Source organism: Chanodichthys erythropterus, chromosome 20 (assembly GCF_024489055.1).
Source record: "Chanodichthys erythropterus isolate Z2021 chromosome 20, ASM2448905v1, whole genome shotgun sequence".
Taxonomy (NCBI): Eukaryota; Metazoa; Chordata; class Actinopteri; order Cypriniformes; family Xenocyprididae; genus Chanodichthys; species Chanodichthys erythropterus.
In genome coordinates this window covers 27,047,937-27,072,710 of record NC_090240.1, presented here as the reverse complement: position 1 = coordinate 27,072,710, position 24,774 = coordinate 27,047,937, and the positions used below count along the sequence as shown (strand labels likewise).

Sequence of the window (24,774 nt, the reverse complement as noted above, 5' to 3'; positions counted from 1 at the left end):
AATCCAGAGGGGATTAAAGGAACTAAACAATTGGAGAGAGAACGAGACAGAGTGAGGGGGTAGAAAGAAAGATAGATAGAGAGAGCCATATTGGGAATAATCACAGCATGAGAGGGAGAGACGTGAGGCGGTGCTCTGAATAGGAAGCAGAGGGAAGGATGGGAAGAGATTAGTGCTGCGCTCTGTGGACTCATCACTCAATAAAAGGACACTCTGCAAACAACACGGGCGCTCTGCCTCAGGAGAACTGGGAAAGGTGCGAGTTTCGTTTTAGGGATATATAAAAACTTACTGGAAATCGCTTTGGACTTTCTGGATATTTTCAGATCAGGATAATCAGTTTGAACAACTTCTAATTATGGATTGTTACAGCAAAGTAAGAACAGAGGAACCAGATCTAAGAAGGTTCTAAGTGACTTTTCCGGTAGGCTTTCCTGTGTATGTTGTGCTAAGAGAAGACGTTAACCAATATAAACCAAACATTTTAATTAATTACAGACTGTTTTATTCTCAGTGCATTCCTCGCCCCTGATACTACCCATCTGCTCTTATATTACATGCATAATATACAGAAAAAGTACATGTGTGAAATACTGGAGGACATGACAAATGTAAAACAACCTTTCTAGGATTTAAAAACAGAGGGCTTCCTATGTTGAGTGTTTCTCCAACTGTGCCAGCACTCTTCCTGATAGAATCCTTTTACCGTGCAACCAAAAGAATGACCTCTACATCATATATGGTTTTGTTCTCACTCTTGGTTCGGATCTCAGGGGCTAGTTGTCCTCAGGGCTGCCTGTGCACCTCTGACATACTGAACTGTGGCTCTTTGGGTCTGGATAGATTTCCCAACCCGCTTCCATCCACGACTTCTGTCTTGGACCTCAGTCATAACAGACTGACATGGCTAGCAGCCGGCACCTTCCACGGACTCCCAAGGCTGCACACTTTGCATATGTCCCATAACCGCATCTCCTTGCTCAGCCCGGGAGCTTTCCATAACATCAGCAGTCTACGATACCTGGACCTCTCTTCAAACAAATTGCAGGTGGTGGGGAAGTTTCACTTTCAGAACCTGCCAGATTTGGAGGTGTTGCTGCTGTACAACAACCGTCTTTCCCGAGTGGAGAGCAACACGCTTATGGGGCTTGGCAGTCTCAGAAAGGTATATTTCAGCCTCAACCAGATCACAGACTTCCCGTTCTTCTCAGTTCGCAAGCATAGCCACCCCAACCTGGTAACGCTGGACCTCTCCTCAAACCGACTGTTTCGTTTGCCCATGGATGACATTGTGCTGTTGCCCGTTGCAGTGCAAAAAGGCCTGTTCCTGCACAACAACAGCCTGGAGTGCGATTGCTCTCTGTACCGTATGTTTTGGCACTGGGAGCAGAAGGGATATGCAAGCGTGAAAGACTACAAGGATGACTACAAGTGTCTGATGTACGGTGAACCTCAAATCTCAATTAATTTTCTGCGCTCTGCATACTTCTTTGAGAACTGTACAGTTGGGAAGATGATATCCCTGATATCCCCAAAAGCTGATAAAGTTGTTTACGAGGGAGAACAAGTGAGACTGGACTGCACTGGAACATTAAACGGAGAAGACCTGTCCTACAGCTGGATCATTCCTCATCAAGAGAACATCTCTCAGCTGATCCAGAACGGAACTCTACGCCTCAATCAAGACGGTAGCTTGGATATTCTTGCTGCCCAGTCCACAGATTCAGGGATCTACCAGTGCACTGCTGTGGATAATACGAGGATGATAAATGAATCACGAGAAGTGAACCTAACTGTGGTAGCCCAGCGCTCCTCAGAGGAGACTTTCAACACAGGCTACACCACTCTTTTGGGGTGTGTTGTGACCCTTGTCCTCATATTGATGTATCTGTATTTAACCCCATGTCGCTGTGGTTGCTGCAAACCTCCGCCCTCCTCTCCAGCCATCTCAACCTTTGGAGAAGACCGCTGCACTCTGGCCTCTATCTTTGCAGCTCCTTCAACCGATCGTCTCAAGGGCAAGTCTCAATCCGACAGGCACGTAGTGTTTCTTGAACCACTCGTGGCAGGGAGAAACGGCCATCCGAAAGCTGCATTTGTCGTTGAACAGCCTGCAATTGAATGGGACACAGAAAACTTTACCATTATTAGAGAAAGAAATTACTCAGAGTAGCACATTTGTAACATTTGCCTAACCCTCACAAATTAATCTGTCAATTCCCTAATAAATCATTTTGATCCTCAGATTTATAGGGTGTCTCCTGTCTCACAGTATCCATTTGTTTATGTTGAATGCATGGGACTGCGCTGCTAGTAATGTGCTAAAAATCCAAAGCAGAGAATTTTATATTTTAGAGACCCTAAGAGCAAATGTATTGAATTTGCTCCAAAAAGCTCAAAAGTCACTGCGACGAACAAAATACACTGATTGTCATGACAATGGCAATGTTTAATGTGGCCAGCTTTGCAGAGTTATTGCTCAGAACAAAAACTATCAGAGCTTCCTCTGAGTTACACATCTACCAGCTGGGAAGATAGGATGACCACAAGTTCTTCATGTAGAAATCCCTTTGAAGGCAGTCAAAAACATCTACATGCTGTAGATATTATACTATAAGCAGTGATTTAAAGAGAGGACATTTCAGTAATCTAAATCCTCAACAGAAGGCCTTCTAGATCTATTTTAGACTAAGGTTTAATCTCTTCAGCTGTGTCATTACCATTAGATACATCTAATCCTCTATGTCAAGAAAACATGGCGATACATTTTTGTGCGGAACCATGAGAGTTTGTGAAAATAAATGTTCCTACCAGCTCGCACCTAGCAGTTGATGAAATAAAATAAATGAAGCAGCAGCAGTGAAGGCAATGTAATGATGTCTGTTTATGTGTGATATTATTCATTTCTGCACTTTGCATTAGGCAAATGGCTCTTTCATTATAGAGATGTGCTATGGGAGAGGATTAACACCCCTGCCAGAATTTTCCCTCCCACACCATGCACAGTATGCAAACTAAAAGCAAAACATGAAAATGAAAGAGCACCAAGGTACAAAGTTAATCCGTGCAGCCCATTTCCAGATGTGATCAGATTTATCTGCAGCAACCCACTTTCACATACGTAATACGACAACACATGTCCCCTGGTTGTTTGTCAACTGTTGTGCAGTTCACAAAGCCCAGCTACCAGATTAGTTGGGGAAAAAAAAGAGGTCTATGTGATCGTACACTATTATTTCTCATTAGACCTTATTCTCTTCAAGACCTGTAATGCCAAAACATTAATCAGATTTACCAAATGGATCTGACCTTGTCATCAAATAACACATTTTGTATCTGCAACTTCACTATACACAGGCTGCAGTTATATAACTGTGACTGCCCTGTTACAGCCTTGCCTCTGTGTTGTGTTGTTTTGAGAAATGACTGTATTAAATGAGAGATGAGATGACCAGGGGTCAGATTTTAGCAGATTACTCTTTGGGGCAAAACTAGGTACTCCAACAATTTTTCAGCCTTCTCTTAATCCCTTAAGCTTTCTTTTTTTTTTCTATTCTGCTGCTGGCATGATTTGGTCTTATCTTTCTTTCTAACCTATACTGAACTCAGGTGGTGATAAATGTAACCAACAACAACAGATCTCTTATCCAAGCCACACCTGACATTCATTTGGGTTGAAATAAAGAAATAGCAAAAAATGTGTTTTAAACAAAATCTTACGCATTGTTTTTAGAGACATAGCCGTTTATCTGGTAAACACACCGGACATTCATTTGGGTTGAAATATAGAAATAGCAGAAAAATTGTTTTAAACAAAATCTTACGCATTTTTTTTAACAACATAGCTGTTCATCTGGTAAACTGTAACATTTGTGAAATGCCCAGAGGTATTTTCTACAGAAATTTAGCCAACCATATTCACATTTGTCATGTACAAAGGGCAAATTTAGAGTCGTTTTTGAAATCAAGATATTTTAACACATTAATTCATTGTTTTCTGACCAGAAACAAACCCTTTAGAAAAATTGCATCAGCATCAGACCAGCAGAATCAATTAGGAAATTATGCCCTCTGCTGGCCGGCTGTAAAACCATTAGGTCGTAACCATTAAAACCACTTTGGCATTGATTAACCTCATTGGAAAAGAAAATCTAACCAATTTTTATATAACATCATAAATATCTATGTACATGTACAAAGAGTTCAACCATTCCCAACTGTGAATTAATACTGAACACAATATCACAATGTTTGATACAACCTTGTTTTAATAGAACATCTGTACAACCAAGAATGTAAAAAAAACCAAAAACAGCTAAAATGAAGAACGACTCACTTTTTCTCTTTAAAAAAATATTGTCTGCATTTTGCTCCTTGTTCACAAACCGTTTTTTCGAAAATCTGAACGAAAAGTATTGACAAAAATGAAACATTGAAAGGCAATTACATTTCTTGGCAATATAAATATAGTGGTATGAACAAGGTTTCTCAAACATCTGGTTTAGGAAGAGCATTATTGAAAACAGTGAAAATCTGGCCACCGTCTGAGTCACCAATCTCATTTATACAAAACCAGATTTCTTTTTTCTTTTTCTTTTTTTTAATTTCAGATGATGATATTTTGATGTGCTCTTAATGGTAAATATGTACATTCCTAATGCCAGTAGTCTATGAGGGAGCATGGCATCCCTATGGCATTTAGTTATAGGTGTAGTCCGAATAGTAGTCTGACCGACCACCCCCTCCCCTCCCAGGGGGATAACCCCAGTTACAGGACGGTCCCCCTCTGATGTGACCCCGGCCAGGTCTAGATCTCATGGGATGCGGCGGTACACCTCGACCTCTGAAGCCACCACGCATCATATCAGCGGGTCCCCCTCTGGGATTGTACATGCTATTGTTGTGTCCGCCTCGGCACATGGCTCCCAGTGCGGCTCCGGGGATGGGTAAGAGTCCTCTGCTTGCAGTGCCACCCCTGATGGGAGGAGCATGACTGCTGCCTTGACTCTCGGAGGAAGAGTTCACTGGAGTTTTGCTGCCTTGGCCGCATGAGGTCGAACTACCCAGTGCACTTCCTTTATCTCTACCGCCCTCCTGCTGTCCCACTTTGAAGGTGGCTGAAGAAGGGACACCTTCTTCCTCATGTCCACGAGAGGTTCCGCTCTCAGCGTCTTCCACCCACGATCCATCTGCAGGCCTAGCAGCCTCAGTTTGGGTGGACGGTAGTGCGCCAAATCCTGCCCCACTCTGTCCAGCCACGTATCCCTGTTGGGCTCCCGGTGTAGAAACCCAGCTGTAAAGCGGTGGAACAGGGGGAATTGGAGTGAGAGCTGGAAAAGGCGTAGCATCTGGGAAGGAGGGAAAAGTGGCGTGAAGAGAGGACGAGGAAGAAGCGGAGGATGAGGAAGCAGTCTCTACAACCATCTTAGCAGTTTGAGAGCCAGCAAGTCCTTGCTGATTAGCGGTGTTTGCAGCTGCCACCCCATGCACTCCCACACTGTCAGGAACAGGACCAGGTGGTTGAAGAGAGGCGGCTGACTCTGGAATAGGAAGCACCTCCACTGAGCTAACCGGCGGCTGTGGGAGGGAAAGGGGAAGGGTGAGTGGTTGGGCAACGGGTAAGGTGGTGTTTGTTGGAGGTTGAGTCCCAGGAGGAGCGGCAGTTTGACTATACTCTGATCCCCTGGAGGCCACGCTGGCTGGAGATGAATAAGCAGAGGACATATGGTATGCGGGAGAACCAGAGTAAGGGCTCCACTGTGCTGAGCTGGGACACAGGTAGCTCTGGTGAGGGTTCACGCCGAAACTGGCCAGGGTGTCCTCTACTTCAGGCCTGGGTGTGCTATCCTGACTGGCAGCTTTATATTGAGCGATGGCAGACTTCAGAGCTGCATAATCAGTCGAGTAAGAGCCCTGGGTATGGTAGGTAGTAGGGTTTGGATGCACAAGTGGATCGATAATGGGGTCCAAAGAGGGTTGGTCAGGGAGGGGAGGACGAAATCCATCAGTCTGAGGCGGAGGGGGCTGAGGTGCCTGCGGTTCCGACAGGTCATTTTCAGTCTGAATGGCAGTCTCGGAGATAACCAGCATGTCATCTTCAGAGTCTATAGACATGTCCTCCTCATCTCGAACTGCATCAGGCTCCACTGAGCAGTCAAAGAGAAGATAATGTGTCAACACTGAAATCTATAATTTCTTTGTGATTTTTGTCAGAAGTAGAGAAGGACTGTGCAGTCTTTACCTGGATCAGGTAGGGCAGCCAATGGTACTTCTTCTGGGACACTGATCAAACTCTGGAAATTGTTCATGATGTCATTCATACCAGCAATGATGACTCCACTACCGGAGAACTGCGAGAATGTGTCATCATACCTTTCTGTATATGAACACAGCACAGATTGATCAAGAAACATCACAGACGACTCCACATAGCCCCATTCATAAATACCAGCCTTCAACTAGACCTGTTGCACGTACCTGTGAGGAAGATGAGGTGCCGAAGCTGTGTGTGTTGAGCTTGCAGCTTTACCAAACAGTCCAAATCAGGAGCCTGCCTAGATGGTGTATCACACTCGTGATAAGGCAGAAACTCAACAAGGTGTTTCTTCTGGTAAGTCGTCAGCAGGTTCAACAGATTCAGGGCCTCAGTGTTTAACCTGTGAAAGGAAATATGTGTGAGATACTGGAGACTAGGAGTCTGTCAGGATTGGTGAAATAAACTAATCATTTTGTCTCTAACCTGCTGAGCTCTTTAAGCTTCTTCTGAGTCTTACAGTGCACCTTCCACTTCCAGGGTGAGCCCTGTTCCTCCAAGAACTTAAGAAATGCCTGTAGCTTCTCTGCAAACACAAATGTCAGTTCTTAAAGTCTTGATGTAACAAAAGTAGAAACAGATCTTTTCTTCCATATTGTGACACATCTGAGTGAAACGGATTATCAAAATTCATCAGTTGTTGATTTGATGGAGGCAGTTGCGAGCTTGCAATCGTTTTAAGCAGACTAATGATTGTAGAAGTACGCCACCAGAAAAGTCTGACACTTTCAACGGAAGATCGAGTTATGATGTTTCGATTAACAATTATGAGGTTAAAACATTTTTTTTTTTTAATGAAATGAATATGAATAATTCACATTAAGATAATTAAGATACATTTAGAAAATGCTGACTTTAAAGTAAAGGATACACCAAATTTTGCATTCACACTTGAAGATACGAATTTAAAAGCACAAACAGTACATTTTTGGACAGATTGTTTGTGGCTGAAGATTTTGTAAGCCCCTCTACATTCAGCTCTTACCTAGTGTTATATTGTCTGGGTTGAGAATGAGCTCATCCGACACAATGAGACCTCCAGACACGAAAAGCTCATTGTAAGTGCGATTTTTCACATCATCCAGACTGTCCACTCCAGCAAAGTAAACTGTAGGTAATTTCTTCAGAGACACCAGAGCTGGGATCTAAATGGGGTATAGAAAGAAGAATGTCATAAAAAGGATGCTTTATGCAACTAGTTAACTATTAAGATTACAATGTAGAGTTATTAGTTACCTTATGTACATGAGCTGCGATATCCTCATTCTGAATAATGATCATAAACTTTTGCTGACTTTTTATCTCTAGGTAATTCTGAGGGTTGCAATCGATGTTTCCAAGACTTCTTAAATACTCCTGTAAAACCAAACAAGGGAGGTTAAAGATAAGGTGTTTCAAAGTTACATTGAATATTCTGAAATGTTATACTTTCAGACCTTGATCTCAGTGCAGAGTTCACTCTCCTCATCTCCTCTCTGAATGTAAAACTTTACAGCATTCTTCTGCATGATCTCCATCAGTGTGCATAACACATCTGGCTTGATTTGTCCGATAACGCTGCCCCCCACAGTGCTTGAGCTTCCTACAAGAGTAGGTTCTGAGGGCATCTCTGGGACTGAAGGGATTGGAGGATGACTAGCACTTCCTGCTGATGGGGAACACATAGGACTTTCCACAACATCTGAACTCTTGGGGTCAGTTGTTTTTTCTGCTGAAAACAGGTGGACCTCTCTGACAGTGCCAAGGCGATGCTTGCTTGAAGAAGGAGGTTTAAGGATAGCTTGTGATTTGCTCGACAAAGCCTGAGACTTAGGCACTGGAGAAGATGTTTTAGTGTGAGGATGAGCAGGAGGTGAGGGCAGCGTGGGTTGGGCAGGAGCTGGCATGACAGAAGGGGGCGGAGCAGGTGGCAAGTGGGCAGGAACTGGGGCAACAGCAGGTGGTGATGCGACAGCCATGGGTTCTAAGGACGCACTGGGAGAACGGATCATACGGTTCATCTTTTCACAGAGACTGTTAACGTAGCCCTGCACAGGCAGGGAGGAGACGTATTTGGAGACAAAAGGTGAGAATGAGCTCGACCGTTTGGCTTGATCCTCGGATCGTGGCAAATGAGTCGGGGGGATGTAGGTTATATGTTGGTCCTCCATCATTTTCTGGATACCTGTGCAGAGGTTCTGGAACTCACTGTCAAGAATAGTGTCTACTACTTTGCCCGTAGAGTGTACCTGCTTCTCCGCTCCACAAGCAAAAGGTTCACAAACACCCTCTAAAGCTAAAAACAGAATATGTTTATTAAAATATGTTATTCATTATTTCATTTTAATGAATTCATCAATTTATTAATTAAAACATTTTTGCACTGCACAAGTGTTTGAGGGGGTATGCAAGATTTGACTCTGAAAGAATGCATATTTAAACCAAAAATTGTTATACCAACAATATTCAGCTTTGCCATCATAGGAATACATTTAAAATATAATAAACTAGAAAGGTTATTTGAAAAATTTAATAAAACCAACCCCAAACTTTTGAACAGTGTATATTAAGAACAAGTCAGCTGCAAGCATGCAGGTGAGGACGGACCTGTGGTGGACGTTTTCCAGAGAGGGTGGCTCTGATGTGAGGCTTCTGCTGGACGGGAGGGCTGCTGCTCCAGACTGGAAGGGGGACTGTACACATCCACACTGCTCCTGCTGCAGGCCATCTGCTCCTACACATATATACTAACGGTTAAATTAAACAACAATTGAGTGTGGCATTAGATATCATGAGGAACAGTCCACACCTCCAAGAAATCCAGGTTAACCTGCTCCTCATCAGCACGCCTGGCACGCAGATCAAGATCACAGAGGGCAGCTGAGTCAGCGGGGTCGTATCCTTCTACATTTTTGGGGAGTATCTCAGGCTGGCTGCTGGCAGTGTTAGAGTTCTGGGCCATCCTGTTGAGTGTGCTGAGAAAGAGTTTGAGCAAGGCATGCGTGTCTCGGAGGGTGGCACTCTGAGATACGCGTTCCCGCAGGTCTGTGTCACACAGCCCCATGCTGTCCATCACCACTAAGAGAAAGAGAAACCGGCTGTCAACAAGGAGCTCATGAAGGGAGCACTGCAGTTACACTCTTTTGAGCTGGAGCAATTTCATAATTTCTCATTTTTTATTTTGAGATGACAAAAAAACCCAGACATGTTCTTGACAGGTTTCATGGGATTCACCTTTTAGTGGTAAAGTAACTAAAGCTGCCATGAAGTAACTAAAATTAGTTGCATTGTGAATTATCACTGATAATAAATTTCACAGTTTTAGCCAAGGTCCTCAGCACATACAGTTACTCTTAAAGTAGGGCTGATGTATCAGCCTCAATATGCAGTCTTCTCTATCTGTGTCTCTGGAGCTCTTTCGTGCAAGTAGACAGAGCACCTAGTCTCTCATTACACACACTGCCCTTTATTCAGACGTGTGAAACAAACACTTCATATGAACTTCTGAATACCACCTTTACTTAAATAACAGCACTTAAGAATCAAAAAGATCATTTTCATATGCAGTTCTACAAAAAAAAAAAAAAATATATCAGTTTTCTTAAAACCAGTGTATCTATTCTGGTATTTATGTTACAGGCAATGTCTGTATTTGGTATCTTAGAGGTAACAGAGTAATAGACCCATGTCAGGAATGCAGTAACAATGTTACTCATTTAGCCCAGCTTCCAGAGAATAAATATGCACTTGTTTTGTTATTAATCAGTTTGAACTTTATTCTTATTCATTTTGTTCTGTGCCCTGTGTGGATGTAGATTTCATGTTCTATTCCAGTGAAATACTGACAAAAATACTGCCTATATTTTGTCTAATTGTGCTTGCAGGGGTTCTTTTTTGTGACAATGCCAAAGAAACAGTCTTCAAGGGTTAGTTCACCCAAAAATAAAAATTCTCTTTAATTATTCACCCTCATGTCGTTCCACACCTGTAAGACCTTTGTTCATCTTCAGACACAAATTAAGATATTTCATAAAATCCGATGGCTCGTTGAGGCCTGCATTGCCAGCAAGAAATTAACACTTTCAATGCCTAGAAAGCTACTAAAGACGTATTTAAAACAGTTCATGACTACAGTGGTTCAACCTGAATGTTATGAAGCGACGAGAATACTTTTTGTGCACCAAAAAACAAAATATGACTAATCAACAACATCTAGTGATGGGCCATTTCAAAACACCGCTTTGTGAAGCTTTATGAATCATTTGTTTCAAATCAGTGGTTCAGATCGCGTATCAAACTGCCAAAGTCACACCTCCAGTGGTGAACCATTGAAATTTCGAAACACTTATGATGTAACGAAGCCTCATTTTCTGAAATCACGTGACTTTGGCAATTTGATGCGTGCTCCGAACCACTGATTCGAAACAAAAGATTCTTAAAGCTGTGTTTTGAAATCGCCCATCACTAGATATTGTTGAATAAAGTTGTTAATTTGTTTTCTGGCACACAAGCATTCTCGTCACTTCATAACATTAAGGTTGAACCACTGTATTCACATGAACTGTTTTAAATACATCTTTAGTAGCTTTCTGGGCAATGAAAGTGTTAATTGTCGCAATGCAGGCCTCACTGAGCCATCGTATTTCATCAAAAATATCTAATTTGTGTTCCAAAGATGAACGATGGTCTTACAAGTGTGGACCGACATGAGGGTGAGTAATTAATTTTAATGTTTGGGTGAACTAACCCTTTTAGGAGAGTTCAACAGTGGCCCAAATGAGAAGAGACCTTCCGGAATTTATGCCTCACCTGTGACCCTTACCAAAGTTTCTAACGTGTATTGGGAAAAGTTTATCAAAGATAATGAACTCTAGGTAAGTGTGGAGAACTTTGTCTTTGACTCCTGGTCTTAACTGAGCATATTTATGTGGTCTAATTGTAATTCCCCTACAACAGCTCCAAGCTGTACCCTCCTCTACATTTTTTTCCGCACAGACTCACCTCTCCCTTGCTCTCCGTTAAGTAGACCAGTCCTAAGGTACTTGCTCACACTTCCAGGACCTTCCCTCTCCAACCTCCTCTTCAGGCCAGCGGGGTCCCAGTCCTCCTCTCTTTCTGGCCCGCTCCCCTCCTCCTTGCTCAAAGTCCGCTTATGTAACTGAATCAACTTTAGCAATTTCTCCATCTTCTCTTTATCATACTCACTCTGTGGCCTCTGAGCGCCACCGTTAGACTGAGAAACCGCAACTGTACTGCTGCATGATGCCTGTCTATCCGACCCTCCCCAGTCTGAGACAGGACTGTACTCTTCTGCACCTGCTGGGGGAGATGCTGCCTCCTGTCTGCTTTCCATCAGACCCTGCTGCAGTGCCTCCACAGGCAGCTGGAACTGTCCCGGTCCATTTATGTAAGAGTTCAGTGCCAAATCCATATTCTTAGGACGAGGTGCCAGGTATTGGTTGGTCCGGTCATCCAGAGTGTGCCGGTACTCTACGATGTGAAAGGGTCGGACAGCACCTTGCTCCTTCTGGTTGAGGTAGTCCAGCGCCTGACGTTTCAGTCCCGCCGCAAGCTCTTTGGGTGGATTGGCTCGCAGCTTGTAGAGACCATGATGCAGGGCGGGTACAAAATTATCTAGATGGTGGCAGATTGGGTCTTTAGGCTCTAGTGGAGGATCCTCATCTACTCCTGAGTTCTTCAAAACTTAAAAATAAAAGAACAAAAGCCATTAGAAGGACTGGTGGTGCACACACTTAAAAACCTTGAGAAACTACCAAAAAAGACACACTTACTCAATTTTGAGATGTTTCTTTGCTCTTGAAAAACAAAAAGTGCCTGCAAAACCCTGTCATTTCTTCCTCGTCGTTCTTTAAAGAAAAAAAAATACACATCCTCAATTATTCCATGCTAAAAATCACTGTGTCAATGCAAAGTATGAGGTTAAAGGTTATGCATATACCTACCAGTGGTAGCGTGCAACTGAGAGGACGAAAGGAGCAAGAGAAACCCTTTGTCTATCAATGGCTTCACCAAAACCTAGAGTGAAGAGTTTAATTATAGCATGACTATAAAAAACATCACCAGTTTAACTTCTGCATATCACATCACTGACAGAGATTCTATCAACAGACTGAAGAAATGGTGTAGAGGGGAGAGGGTGGGCGGTAACGCTCTGCTAGGGTAAAGCGGCAGACATTAATTCAATCAAAGTGTAAAGTGGTCTGAATGAGCTCACCATTCTTTCTCTCTCAAGCCGTTGCAACAGCCCAGAGAGACTGTTTTCCTGTTTACTCTTCCCCATGACCTCATACACGCTGCAGTACATCCCATACTTCAACACTGCAAAATACCACAAGACATGATCACATGTCAAAGGAAACACATCAAATGTTTTGGGCTGAAAACCATCACTGGAACTCATCCTACCCTCTCGTGATCCACTGTAAGCCTCCCATGATAGCAGAACGGGCGGGATCTTTCTCTTTACTTGATCAAGATGCATAGCCATATTGATGTCAAGCTTGTCTGGTCTGAAAAACAAAAACAAACAAAAAAACAGCAATTTAACACCAATGCACAAACATTTGTTAAACTGCATTGGTCGAAAGAAAGGAGACTCACAGTTTAAGTGGAAGGTGAGGGAGACTTGAAGACCGGATGTACACTTGATAGACTTCCTCTCCTTTATTCACCAGCGAGCCACTCCAAACTGTATATCTTCGCCGAACTAAAGCATCAAATATAGTACAGTAAGTTAGATAATATACCCAGGTAATCATTTTATTAGGCTACTATAAAGAGAAAAACAAATCATACCTCTTTGCCCTTCATATAACATGCTGTTTAATCGACTAAAAGAGAAAACAAATTGTTAAAAATAAACCATAACAGATTGTAATACACTTTCAACACACATCACCAGTGGTCCCATCATACCTGTGTGTGGCAGTGGCCGATTCTTTGCCTTTGTATTGAAAAGACACAACCGCATACGGCAACACATGTCTGGGCCTTGACCTTAGCTCCTCAAATGCAAATTCGTAGAAGTATTGCTGGAATAAAACACAGAAGGAAATCAGATACACAAGTCATTTATCTGAACACATATTACAATACAAAAATCATATTGAAAAACTCACTCACCTGAGTGTGCTCAAAGGCCCTATACGACAATAATGAGGTCACTTTGCTGGCATTTTTGTACACATGGCTGTCATATTTAAGAGCCGGCTCAAGATTATTTTTGGGCATGTTCTCAAAAATTGTCTTCACTTTACCCTACAGAACAAGACAAAAGGTCAGTATTGTTTTTGAAACCACTATGACATTTATGTAGGTTTTAATTTTGAAAGACACAAAGCCAATTTTTAATCACATTTGATGCATGGTAAGTGTAAATGTTGGACCCCATCAATGACTTACCTTCATCACTTTAAATATTATTATGTCTCCAGCAGCACCCACTTCAAATGGATTCATTTGTAACAAATCTGAGTATTTTGAGAGGTAAACCCCTAAAAATAGAAAAAGCAGCAGTTAGGATAGAAGAGTTACTTGGGGCGACATTCCTGTGACCCACAAAAAGCCCTGGGGTAATCACAAGAAATTTGTTGACAATCCATTTGGAATGCAGAGTCTCTGCATAGAGCATACTATGTTTGCTAAGATTAAATATTTGCAGAAACTATTTCATTCCACAAGTTAAAGCGATCCAAATTGCTGTTACAAGATTTACAAAACTGTTTTTGTGAAAGTCTCTAAACACACAGCAGCTGCTTCACTAAACCATACAAAGCTCATGTATCAGACATTTGCCTCAAATCACTCGATAATGAACAATGTTACTTCCAAAACCTCAAACATGCTCTGAAAATAGAAAGGTAATAGGGGTGACCAATATCTAAAACAGATGTTACTTTACAAAAAGTTAATTCACGTAAAAAATGAGCGTCTATAGCGAGTTTGGTTCATTAACATTTATTTGGCCCAGTGATCACAAGAAAGTATGGAGCAGTGATCTTTTTGGCCCTGACCAATTCAACTACTCCAAACCACAAGATCAAGTGACCACAGTAATACAAAATGCTCCCAGGACTCCCCTCCCAAACAAATTATTAAAGCTAAACAGATATAAACACACTCAGCACAGCACAACGCTCACCTTTGGAAGGGCTTCCCAGATTGTTGACCCGCGAATGTCCCACAGAAAGACCCTTTTCGCAGATCCAGTGAGCCTGGAAAACAAAATCAGATATTCCTCTGGTCAGTCATACTTTTGACCAAGACTACCGCTAGATGATGCTATTTAAAGCCCTTTCAAATTGCTGTTTTGCTCAAAGAAATATTACTCTCACGTTCCCATTTAAGTTACGCCATGAATCCTGATAAATAATTAGATGAGAAAGTGCTTACATTTTTTATTTAAAGCACTGTGTCAATATTGTAGCAGTTATGTTGTAAATGCATCATAAACACTTTACAATTCAGTTACCTAACAGGAACGATAGAGAACACAGAACAAGAATAATATTGGGTTTTGCTTATACTGCACCATTCAGCATCCAAGGATGTAGTAGTACAAAATTCTGAGCTCAAGCTCAGACTATAAAGTCTAAGTGTTAATATTAAAATTAAAATAACACTCAAAGACACTGTCACTTCAAGCAAAACAAACACAACCTCACCTTATTCCTATCAGGTAGCAGAAAAGCATAGGATTCTGCAAGTTCTGCCTCTGTCCTGCCATTCTGCTTCAGTTCCCTTTTCTTCTCGATGAACTGTGAAGACAAAAAAAAGACAAATTAATCCATAATATCAGTATTTGATTCAATAAAAACTGCCCCCAAGTGACCTAACAATTATTTCAATCATCTAGTCTTTTACGATTGCAAGCAAAAAATATTTTTGACTCCGCACTCACCTCTTTCTCCAAGAGTTCGTTGTGAATGAGTGAAGCTTTGGTGTAGGTGAAAGTCCCACGGGAGGTGGCGTCCAGGTAGAAGGAGGACAGAAGCTTCACAACTTCCTCAAACTCTCTGGAATCTGGAGACAAGTGCTGAAGGAGACCTGGAGACAGGACACATTAAAGACAAAGCTCATCAGACCAGAACAACATCAATGCATTTGATAAAAGAAACTATATAGCAGGTGTATAGTATATTGTTTTGCTTTTTTTCCAACATAGTAAAGAGTTGCACATCACCTGATAGACACTCTGTACAATGTGATACATTTTGCAGTTCAATAAAATACAAAATAGGGATTTTACATAGGTGACGTTTAAATTATGTTGATACTTACACAACACACAATATAATGAAATATTACATTTACTAAAAATTCGCCAAAACAAATGAAATCATAAAATATTCATAATAAATAAGCAAAACAATTTAGTAGTATTATGGAAAGTTGCGTTAATCGATCAATCGGTGGTCGAAGCTGATAACCTCACAATGGCCAAATGAATCGGCTTAGTCGTTTCACTAATCAAAACATTTACGAAGCGACAAAAACCGGGGTTACAAATGTATTTGAAATGGCTAATCCTCTTTAGAATAATAATTTAGCGTCTGTTCTGCTATTTTGACCGGATAAAACATAACATAAAGCGCCTACAAACAAAAAAATAACCTTAAACTAGTGCCAACAAAGGTGACAAAGTGAAAGCTGTCATGCATAACTACTAGCACAACCATTACTACTACTACAAGCACCTCCCAGTTTAACATCAGTTTCGATTTCATTCAGGCAGTTTTTTTTCTGTTGCCATCATATTTATTTCTTGTTTGCAAGATATCATCTTTTATTTCTTTTGCGCTATAAGGAAATAGTATTGCAATGAATGAGGTGTCCAAATAAGGCTGGTTGTTCAAGACTGACAGGTGTTTCAAACGTCGTGCGTAAAGACTGAAGGGAGAAATGGAGTGGTCAACCGATTCACAATGGTGCCATTGATGAGGAGGGGAAGAAGTGTGTCATGTGGTGCGGCAGTACGGTGTAGGAGGAGGAGTGTGGACTGTGGAGCAAACTAACAGAGCAATGACACCGGCCTTCGTGTGGTTTACAACAGTGAGACAAAAAAAAAGCGTTGAACGCCTCGAACGAGTCTTCACGTGCAGCGAGTTGCATTAGAGCGCCTGACTTACCTGCAGCTCCGAGCAATGCACGCGCTAAAAAATCATTAAGTAACTAGTGCAAACCTTTCAGGCTAATCACGTGGTTTGTTATATAGATCTCCCGTTTATATGTCAATACACAACTATTAATTTGACCCGAAGCGGCAAAGAGCGCGCTTTTAGCGATACCAAAAGCTGTTAAAACACAAACAGTCCATTTCGGGAATGGCAGTAGTAGTGGTAGTAATGGGACACACAACCTTTCCGCTCCTTGATTTTCCTTGGAATTTGAAAATTCCTTCTTGGCAGCTCCTCGGTCGACCTCGGTAGTGTCGAGGGCGATCCGCCGCAATTTTTCAGGTCCGACAGCCCAGCCCTCCGCCGCTCAGAAGCATCTTGTTCAGACATTTGCTCGTCTTCACATTCAGCTTGATCGCCATTTTGCTTGGATGTGGCCGTGCTAGAAGCTGACAACAATTGTTTCTTGCTGTCGCCATCCTCCAATGTTTGGCCGCCGGCCTTGCTGCTCTCCTTGTCGATTTTTCTCTCCTGGCTGAAATTGCAAGCCATTTTTTCGGACCAGCGGTCACCTAGTCAGCTGGCGATGAAGTTGGTTTCAATGCCGCTTCACGGAGTAATTCTCCTTCTCAACCAGCCTCCGCCATTATGCCTGTGACGTATGCCTTCCCCACCACTGCAAAACTCTGGCGTCACTCTGTTTACATTCACGTAGCCTGACGCCCCCCGGTGGCGCTACTGGGAACTGCGCAGCGTCCAGACGTCACGATCGCGAGCTTTGATCGCTGGCGCATGAGCAGCTCCACAGATGGCTGTAACATTTACAAGAATAGCCAAGAACGGATCGTCGAGCTGTCTGACAACTCTTTTGGGAAAGTCAGTGCGTATGTTTGTGCCATTCCTTCCTCTCAGAATCATTACATTTCATGCATAATAATCACGTGACATGATTTCAAAATATGATCGAGACATATATTTCATAATTAATTCTAACATACAGTATATAAATCACATATTTAAATCACATACAGTGGGGTCTACTAGTTAAAATGCTTCTATGTTGCATTTCTCTAATAGGCCTATATTTTCTTTACAATATAATATAATTTGAGAGAAACGTTACATAATAATAATAATAATAATAATGTTCTCCTGACTTTAATGACAGCAACACTCCAGCTGCATGAACTCCATAAATTTGTGAGAAACCTAATGCATGATTTGATGCATCTCAGTGGAAGAACATCTGACTCCAGTAAGAGTCACGTGATCAATTTCACAAATGTGACCCTGGACCACAAAACCAGTCATAAGGGTCCATTTAAAAAAAAAATTAAGACATACATCATCTGAAAGCTGAACAAAATAAGCTAGGCTAGGACAATATTTGGCTGAGATACAACTATTTGAAAATCTGAAATCTGAGAGTGCAAAAAAAAAATCAAAATATTGAGAAAATCGCTTTTAAAGTTGTCCAAAAGAAGTCCTTAGCAATGCATATCCACTCACAAAATACATTTTTGATATATTTATGGTAGGAAATTTATAAAATATCTTCATGGAACATGATTTTTACTTAATATCCTAATGATTTTTGGCATAAAAGAAAAATCGATAATTTTGACCCATACAATGTATTGTTGGCTATTACAAATATACCTGTGCGACTTATGACTGGTTTTGTGGTCCAGGGTCACGAATGTGCTTATTTGATTAATCACCTAGAAATATTGCAAAATTATGCACTTGTTTCATGTTTTAAATCCTAAACCTTCTATGTCTTTTCAAATGTAATTTACATGTTGAATCACAGAATTTCAATGTGACCCCACTGTATCTGGATTTTTTTTTTTTTAAACACAAACAAATATTTTACAATATTTTGTTCAATAAAAAGTAAAAAAAACAGCATATCCATAGAGTTTTGTTATATCAGCAGCTTCTCATGTACAGATTTATCCATCTGGTTTTATTCTGTCATACTTCCTCTACTGTAAATATCATATTCTTTGAAGCGAATATAGTCTTTGAGACTGGCAGGCAGAGGCAGGAAACTGATAAAAACTGGAGCCCTCAGACGCAAGCGACCCAAACAATCACGAATCTTCAGTCTGCAGAGATGCTTCAGGCTTCGAGTGTTTTCTAATAAAGCAGAAATCATACATAAATTAGAATATGCTACATTTCAATGTATTTAATCACTTAAGACAAGTATAACACTATATGGGCCAGTTGCATAAACATAGCCATTATATTAAGATTATGTCTTAGTAACTGTATTACTAACTAGAAGTTGGTTAGGGATAATCAGTCTTACTTTTCAGTTTCAATGAAACTAATGTACGTTTTTATTATGTTTTTATGTACTGACTACTGACTAAAAAATTATGACTAACTTGAAAGACTAGTCTTAGCAGTTTATGCAACCGGCCCTGCTGAGAATTTCATGTTAAAGGTTTTCTGGATCTCAATCTCAAGACGTGACTCACCTTGAATCTTACATATTTCCGGCCACTGTTTTTGCTCAACCAGAACAGTCTTCAGTTTGGAGCAGAGAGTCACGTGATCAACATAATCCAACATGATTCTCACTACTTGTGCTGAGATGTGCTTGAGCCAGTACACTGTGATCACCTCACAGAACTGCACAAAAATAAGTTTAGATATACAGTTGGTACCTTAAAGGGATCACCCAAAAATGAAACTTCTGTTATCATTAACTCGCCCTCATGTTGTTACAAATATGTATGTCTTTTTTTCATTCTTCACAAAAGAAGGTATTCTGAAAATGTCTCTTTTCTGTTTTGTTTGTTGTAAATTTGGACCTCAAAATTCTTCATAATATCTTCTTTTGTTTTTTACGCAAGAATGAATGTCATACACTACCGTTTAAACATTTTGAGGTTGGTGAGATTTTTTTATGTTTTTGAAAGAACTCTCATATGCTTACCAAGGCTGCATTTATTTGATCAAAAATACATAAAACACAGTAATATTATGAAATACAATATCATTACCATTTAAATGTTCTATTTTAATATATTTAAAAATGTAATTTATTCCTGTGAAAGCTGAATTTTCAGCATCATTTCTCCAATTTTCAGTGTCACACGATCCTTCAGAAATCATTCTAATATGCTGACTTGCTGCTCAAGAAAGATTTCTCATTATTATAAATGGTTTTTTTTTATCAATTTAAAGGTGCTACAGAGGATGTTTTGTTTTATATATTTTTTCAAAATTACTTGAAACTGTCTTTACTAACTGATATTTATTAGGTGCACTGAAAGGAATATTATTAATATACATCATCTGTGCATGAGGTAGGGCCTTAAAAACATCAGCCAATTGTTTACGCGATCATCGCATAAACGATTGGCTCTCTGGCTTGTCAATCACTGCCATGACGTTTCTTGTGAGAGATGTGTGCAGCTGCGCGCTCCAGTAACTTTCCACACTCCACAGGCGCCGCATGCAATGTTTTTGTCAGGAGACAGGAGCAACAACTGCAGATTATGAGTTACCTGCGGTGAGTCCGACATAATGAATCCAGTAACACGATACAGAGAATGCCGGTGGTAAACACTCGTGTTCCAATACTCCTGCACGAGTTTTGGGAGGCGTTCCCTTAAAAAGCGCGGTGAAGGAGGGGGGTTGTTCTTACGCATGCGCTCATTTCAAAAACTCACTAACAGTCTTTGGTTTCTCAGTCAACGAAAAGATCCTCTGTAGCACCTTTAATGCGACCTTGCTGAATAAATGTATTACTGTATTTAAAAAAAAAAAAACATTTACAGACCCCAAACGTTTGACCGGTAGCGTACATGTTTGAAATCACATGAAGGAAAGTAAATGATCATAGATTTTTCATTTTTGGGGGGTGAATTATTCATTCAACAGCATCAGATCATATGTCTTGATACAGACACAGCTTAAAAATGAGCAGCAAGTGGTCTTACCACCACGTCTTTGATGACAGAGGCGCTCCAGCCCTCATAATCCACGGGCACATGTGAGGCCTGTCCATACGGACAGTCAAAGCAGCGCTGCACATCATAGCCATTATTGAGTAGCATGCGCAGCATCACCTCATCCTTTAGTGCGTACTGAAGGGCGGAAGGGAAGTGGGTGGTGTTGACACGGGAGTAATAGTTTACATTGGCACCGTAGCGTAGCAGAGTGTTGATGAGCTCGTAGTTGCCCAGTCGCATGGCTACCTGCAGGCAGTTGACTGGGTCTTGATTGGGCATGGCTCCGGCCTCCAGAAGCACCCTTGCTGACTGGACATCATTATTTGATACAGTAAAGAACAGCGCTGACCTGCGTTCGTCCTCATAGTTTCTGCGCACTCTGGGGTGTAGCATGAAGTTAGGGTCAAACCCAGAGCTCAGGAGCAGATCCAGGCACTGGGTGTGACCGCCTGCAGCGGCGGAGTGTAACGGGCTCATGCCGCTCTCTTTGATCACCTCTTTCTTAGTCACAGGGATCAGCTGCTCCAGTGCTCTATGAAAGATACAAACACAGATTTTTTCGTGACTTCTGGTTGGATCAGAACTACACTGATTAACCCTTCAGCAGTGCGTTACTCACAGTAGATGTCCTCGGTAGGCTACACGGTGGATGGGGAGATGGCCTGTGTGGGTGGGCACGTTGGGATCGGCTCCATATTCCAGCAGCAGTGAAATGATATCAGGGTTTCCAGAAGCCGCAGCATCAAATAAAACTGAAGCTGAACCTGGAAGTTGAGGTTTGGACCACACACTGGCCCCTAAACATAAGCGGGTCATTAAATATTATTAAAAGTGACCAATGAGATAGACAGACAGACAGATAGATAGATAGATAGATAGATAGATAGATAGATAGATAGACAGACAGACAGACAGACAGACTAGATAGATAGATAGATAGATAGATAGATAGATAGATAGATAGATAGACAGATGGATAGATAGACAGATAGATAGACAGACAGAGACTAGATAGACGGATGGATGGATAGATAGACAGAAAGACAGAGACTAGATAGACAGACAGATAGACAGATGGATGGATAGATAGATAGATAGACAGACAGATAGACAGATGGATGGATAGATAGATAGACAGACAGACAAACAGACGGATAGATAGACGGACAGACAGACAGATAGATAGATAGACAGACAGACAGATAGATGATAGACACAGACTAGATAGATAGATAGATAGATAGATAGATAGATAGATAGATAGACAGACAGATGGATAGATAGACAGACAGATAGATAGACAGACAGAGACTAGATAGGCAGATGGATGGATAGATAGACAGAAAGACAGAGACTAGATAGACAGATGGATGGATAGACAGACAGACAGATGGATGGATAGATAGATAGATAGACAGACAGACAAACAGACGGATAGATAGACGGACGGACAGACAGACAAACAGATAGATAGACAGACAGACAGATAGATGATAGACACAGACTAGATAGATAGACACACAGATAGATAGACAGACAGACAGAGGGATAGATAGATAAATAGACAGACAGACGGATGGATGGATAGATAGATAGACGGAAGGACAGACAGATAGATAGACAGACAGAGACTAGATAGACAGACGGACGGATAGATAGATGGATAGATAGACAGACAGATAGACAGACAGAGACTAGATAGACGGATGGATGGATAGACAGAAAGACAGAGACTAGATAGACAGAAAGATAGATAGACAGATGGATAGATAGACAGACGGATAGATAGATAGATAGATAGATAGATAGATAGATAGATAGATAGATAGATAGATAGATAGATAGATAGATAGATAGATAGATAGATAGATAGATAGAGACTAGATAGATAGATGGACAGACAGACAGAGAATAGATAGATAGATAGATAGATAGATAGATAGATAGATAGATAGATAGATAGATAGATAGATGGATGGATAGATAGACAGAGACTAAATAGATAGACAGACAGACAGACAGACAGACAGACAGATAGATAGATAGATAGACAGGCAGAGACTAGATAGACGGACAGATAGATGGATGGATGGATGGATAGATAGACAGAAAGACAGAGACTAGATAGACAGATGGATAGATAGACAGACAGATAGATAGACAGGCAGAGACTAAATAGAAGGACAGACGGATGGATAGATAGATAGTTAGATAGAGACTAGATAGACAGACAAATGGATGGATGATAGATAGATACATAGACATACAGACAGACAAAGACTAGATAGACAGACAGATAGATAGATATCTTAAAAATCTAATCTATTTAATATTATATTTTATAATTATTACCTCTTTATCTGTTACGAGTAGCAGTAAAAAAAAAACACAGGCTGAATCAAGTCAGATGCTTACTGAATTTCTAGCCACAGGCACATTTCAAAATCACCTTTCTGAAGCAGAACCTCCACAACGTTAAAATGTCCAGCTTGAGCCGCAAGTCCTACAGCGGTATGTTCACACACATCAATGGCATTTGGGTCAGCGCCAGATTGTAGAAGCAGGTAGACAAAGTTATCCAAGCCTAGCACGGATGCTTCATGCAGAGCAGTTCTTTGAAGACTTCCTTTTTGGTCCACTGTGGCATTGTAGCGTACCAGCAGCAGAGCCAGGTCATACTGGTCATTCTTTATGGCTAAAAAAAAGTCAATTGATGTATTAATTAGACTTGTGTCAAATACAGTCTATGATGTTAAAATTCATGCTGATACCAATAACTGTTTTCATGTTGTATACTATTTTTTTAATTAATACTATTTTGTTAAATAGTTATATAAATATAAATCACACTTTTAAAATTAAACAAATTTTTTTTTGCTACAGAATACATTTAACAGTATTAAATTATTAGTGTTTTTTAAATATTCACTTTAAGTGAGTGTTACATGACTGAAAAGATCATCTAAATGTAAAAATATAGGAAATAAGTATGCACAATTTAATTAATAAATCTAATTAATAAATTAATACAAATTAATAAAATAAAATAAAACAAAATAAAAATAATACTGTTATTCGGTATGGTACGGTATGGATTATATATTGTGCATCTCTATCTCGTATTTTAAAAAAAAGAAAAGAAAAGAAAAGAAAAGTTCCTTGTCTTGGGTGCTAAACTTTACTTAGCATCAAAGGAATATACTGAAGCGCAGTATGCGATTTATCAGTAAAACATGAATTAAAACAACGATAGACTTAAATCTGTGTCTAAAAAAAGAGTGTCTTGTGGTTCTAATCTTAAATGTGTGCTTACTAAGTATGCTAAAAATAGCACTGTGTTCCACACCTGCAACCAATGCAGAGTCATCATCCTCATTTTTGCAGTCAGGGTCACAACCGTTCTGCAGCAGGAATGTGGCATTCTCTCTGAGACCGTGAACAACAGCGAGAAACAACGGAGTCTCCCCCCTCAGAGTACGGCACTGCCCTGACCCCTGAGGAGATGCTGAACGAGGAATTCTCATTAAGAAATAATGTTTTTGGAGGGTTAGTGAGATAACTATAGATATCACATAGACCTGCATAAGTGATCTCCAGAATGCTCCTCTTGTGTTGCACCGCTGCCTCATGCAAAGGGATCCAGCCCCTGCTGTCGGCATTAGACAGAGCCTCCTTATGCTGCACCAGGACCTTCAAAGCATCCTCATTACCTGACGTCATACAAGGAAGGAACGGCATGAAGACTCCAGAACTTGGAACACTGAAAATGCTCATGAACATTTTTTTGGAGGATTTCACTCTTACCAGCTTGTATAGCAGTGAAAATTTCCTCATGGTCAATGAGGTCTAATGGATCACTGCTGAGGGACATCAAAACAAAATGTTCCATCATAAAACACACACTATTAGTGCATTTAAAATGGTGGGATTTACCAGTACCTGGTTGCTGAATCAGCATGTTTGCCGTACTCCAATAGACTCTGTTCAATCATGTACTGAGTGGCCTCATCTTCATCATCATCATCCCAGTCATCCTCCGCAGCATCATACACCTCTTCCATATTTCAGTTATAAACTTGGCAACCAGAACCACAGGACTTTACAGCAAATGGATGATAGAATGTGACTTAATCAGTATCTTTTTCGCCCTGAAGGATTTTCAAATTTGCCACCACAACAAATGGCATGGTCATGGTACATTATGTATATTATGACCAGCATCCTGCTAGTTTGACTCTCGAATTCAATGTGTTAAGAGACTGTATTGTACATGCATGCGAGCATACAATAGCCAAAGCTGAAAATATCTGCTCTAGTTTCAACTGAGCTGGCTTGAATTACAAAATGAGGTAACCGGCACTCAAAACTCTGAGGT

The 24,774-nt window shown here is 40.8% G+C and overlaps 3 protein-coding genes across 3 annotated transcripts; 1 reads left to right on the top strand and 2 right to left on the bottom strand.

The window, feature by feature from the left end:
• Window positions 1–721: 721 nt before the first annotated feature.
• On the top strand, window positions 722–2,173 carry LOC137009868 (amphoterin-induced protein 3). The gene has a single exon (XM_067372471.1). The coding sequence runs from the start codon at window positions 722–724 to the stop codon at window positions 2,171–2,173; it is 1,452 nt and encodes a 483-aa protein (XP_067228572.1).
• A 1,569-nt stretch (window positions 2,174–3,742) lies between these two features.
• Window positions 3,743–17,081, bottom strand: tasorb (transcription activation suppressor b). Its single transcript, XM_067371195.1, has 23 exons — window positions 16,671–17,081; window positions 15,213–15,358; window positions 14,977–15,069; window positions 14,454–14,526; window positions 13,715–13,806; window positions 13,436–13,570; window positions 13,229–13,344; window positions 13,109–13,143; window positions 12,914–13,019; window positions 12,719–12,822; window positions 12,528–12,631; window positions 12,256–12,328; window positions 12,085–12,159; window positions 11,294–11,995; window positions 9,102–9,370; window positions 8,900–9,026; window positions 7,750–8,588; window positions 7,550–7,669; window positions 7,299–7,458; window positions 6,740–6,839; window positions 6,478–6,656; window positions 6,242–6,376; window positions 3,743–6,146 (listed from the first exon to the last, which is right to left on the bottom strand). The coding sequence occupies exons 1-23, from the start codon at window positions 16,978–16,980 to the stop codon at window positions 4,699–4,701; spliced, it is 5,541 nt and encodes a 1,846-aa protein (XP_067227296.1). The 5' UTR covers window positions 16,981–17,081; the 3' UTR covers window positions 3,743–4,698.
• A 1,316-nt stretch (window positions 17,082–18,397) lies between these two features.
• On the bottom strand, window positions 18,398–24,460 carry asb14b (ankyrin repeat and SOCS box containing 14b). Its single transcript, XM_067371870.1, has 9 exons — window positions 24,339–24,460; window positions 24,204–24,256; window positions 23,978–24,109; window positions 23,746–23,904; window positions 22,849–23,094; window positions 21,019–21,196; window positions 20,388–20,931; window positions 18,918–19,071; window positions 18,398–18,570 (listed from the first exon to the last, which is right to left on the bottom strand). Exons 1-9 carry the CDS (start codon window positions 24,458–24,460, stop codon window positions 18,398–18,400), a joined length of 1,761 nt encoding a protein of 586 aa, XP_067227971.1.
• Window positions 24,461–24,774: the final 314 nt, after the last annotated feature.

Excerpts from the sequence above, each read along its gene's own strand:
- LOC137009868 (XM_067372471.1), top strand. The coding sequence starts at position 722 with ATGACCTCTACATCATATATGGTTTTGTTCTCACTCTTGGTTCGGATC.
- tasorb (XM_067371195.1), bottom strand. The coding sequence starts at position 16,980 with ATGGCTTGCAATTTCAGCCAGGAGAGAAAAATCGACAAGGAGAGCAGC. Across the intron at positions 9,371-11,293 it reads TAACGGAGAGCAAGGGAGAG|TGGTGATGGACAGCATGGGG; the intron begins GTGAGTCTGTGC and ends TCTTTCTCTTAG. Across the intron at positions 8,589-8,899 it reads CTGGAAAACGTCCACCACAG|CTTTAGAGGGTGTTTGTGAA; the intron begins GTCCGTCCTCAC and ends TTCTGTTTTTAG.
- asb14b (XM_067371870.1), bottom strand. The coding sequence starts at position 24,460 with ATGGAAGAGGTGTATGATGCTGCGGAGGATGACTGGGATGATGATGAT. Across the intron at positions 20,932-21,018 it reads GCCTACCGAGGACATCTACT|AGCACTGGAGCAGCTGATCC; the intron begins GTGAGTAACGCA and ends TATCTTTCATAG. Across the intron at positions 18,571-18,917 it reads GGAAATATGTAAGATTCAAG|AAAACACTCGAAGCCTGAAG; the intron begins GTGAGTCACGTC and ends CTGCTTTATTAG.